The sequence below is a fragment of the Melanaphis sacchari genome, unplaced genomic scaffold (genome assembly GCF_002803265.2).
Source record: "Melanaphis sacchari strain LSU unplaced genomic scaffold, SCAv2.0 Contig125_pilon_pilon, whole genome shotgun sequence".
In the NCBI taxonomy this organism is placed as follows: Eukaryota; Metazoa; Arthropoda; class Insecta; order Hemiptera; family Aphididae; genus Melanaphis; species Melanaphis sacchari.
In genome coordinates, this window is record NW_020270502.1 from 9,802 (window position 1) to 11,443 (window position 1,642).

General features: G+C 26.2%; 1 protein-coding gene across 1 annotated transcript in view; it reads right to left on the reverse strand.

The window, feature by feature from the left end:
• Positions 1–1,180, reverse strand: part of LOC112591000 (zinc finger MYM-type protein 1-like) — a 3,717-nt gene extending 2,537 nt beyond the window's left edge. Inside the window, exons 1-3 of the mRNA XM_025334621.1 lie at positions 1,009–1,180; positions 569–664; positions 398–490 (exon numbers count right to left, since the gene is read on the reverse strand). Of these exons, the coding sequence (XP_025190406.1) occupies positions 398–490; positions 569–664; positions 1,009–1,180 (361 nt within the window). The remainder of the gene's footprint in view (positions 1–397; positions 491–568; positions 665–1,008) is intronic.
• Between the last annotated feature and the right edge of the window lie 462 nt (positions 1,181–1,642).

Consider the following 1,642-nt stretch of genomic DNA (forward strand, 5'->3'; position numbering starts at 1 on the left):
TTTATATTAAATTATAATTATATTATATTTATATTAAATTATAATTATATTATATTTATATTAAATTATATTAAAGTATACAATATGTCCATACATAAATACACAAAAATAAATGATTTATATCATTTAACATAGGTAGCATACTTTCAAATTTGTATTCCATACCTTACTACATTTAACTCTCACGGGATAAGAAATTAAACTTATACAAGTATAACTTTTTATACTGATTATATTAGATCATATATAATATTTAATTTATGGGATGATACACCTATGTTATATCATACAAAAACATTAAAATCTTAAAAACAGATATAATTAAATTTAGGTATTGGTTATATGTTTATTTATATTGGTACAAGCATTTGAAGAATTGTAATTTTTTTAATTTTACCTGATGGTATCAGAGTTAAATCTTTACTGGGGGATGCACCAATAGTTTTAATTGCAGTACAACTCTCAATATCCGAGTTAATTGATTGTAGTTCTATTATAAAAAAAATTATTCATTAACTAATTTCTTGAAAATGAATTGCTTATTAAGATCAAATTTAAAATTACATACCAGCATCATCATTAATTGGTTGTAAAACCAAACATTTATTATTGAATAACACTGGAACTTTGTTTTCTATTTCCTTTCTACCTAAGTCAGGATAGTCTATATAAAATATATTAAAATATTTAATCAATAGTTAAAGAAGCACAACAAAAAATATTTTCAACAAATGTCAAACACTAACAAAATATCATTTTTATTTTTATTTTATTTTATTTTTGTGACCATGTGTAATTACCTACATTTAATACAGACAATACAGTAATAACAAAAATATAAAATGTAATGGCCGAAAGTGGGAAAATAACCACTGAGGAAAACCTTTTATTGGCGAAATTAAGTAATAACACAGAACAGTAGAACAATGAACAATTATAAATCATTAGTTTTAACAATGAATAATGATTAAATATGAATAAATATGATTTCATAAATACCTCAAATACCTGTATCGGCTGTATCAGTAGTTGGTCTTGATTTTTTAAAAAATGACGATACACTTTGAGATGTTAAACTCAATTTAACTTTTTTACAAGACGCCAAGTGCCGCGACCAATTTGTATTATTTATATTAGCACGTCTTTTCCCACACATGCACTTACGATTTTCTTTCTCCATTTTGAACTTTTTTAATGACAAAATTGACAATCAATCACTCCACAAAACACGAGAAAATAAATTAAACATAATTTGGAATTTTGTAAATGAAGCGATCAAGCGACTGACCATTGCTGTTTGCTGGTAGAAGGAAAACATGGGATTACCACTGACAACTATAAACTATTTATAGAATCTAGTGATATTGTACACAATAAACATATGATATTATATGATAATAATGATATAGTATAATGATACCATATTACGTCATGATAAAAGATAATAAATAACGCAGCGTGCAGTGACGTGGAGTGTGGAATAATTATTTCTATGTTTCATGCTATCGTGCATTATTTATGCATAGAAGTATAGAACACCTGATTTAACTTTGTTAGCCTATTAACCGTTACTCCCTAGAACTCACCTATACCTATTACCTACCCACCCACCCACCCACCCACCCATTTAAGAAGTGAAGCG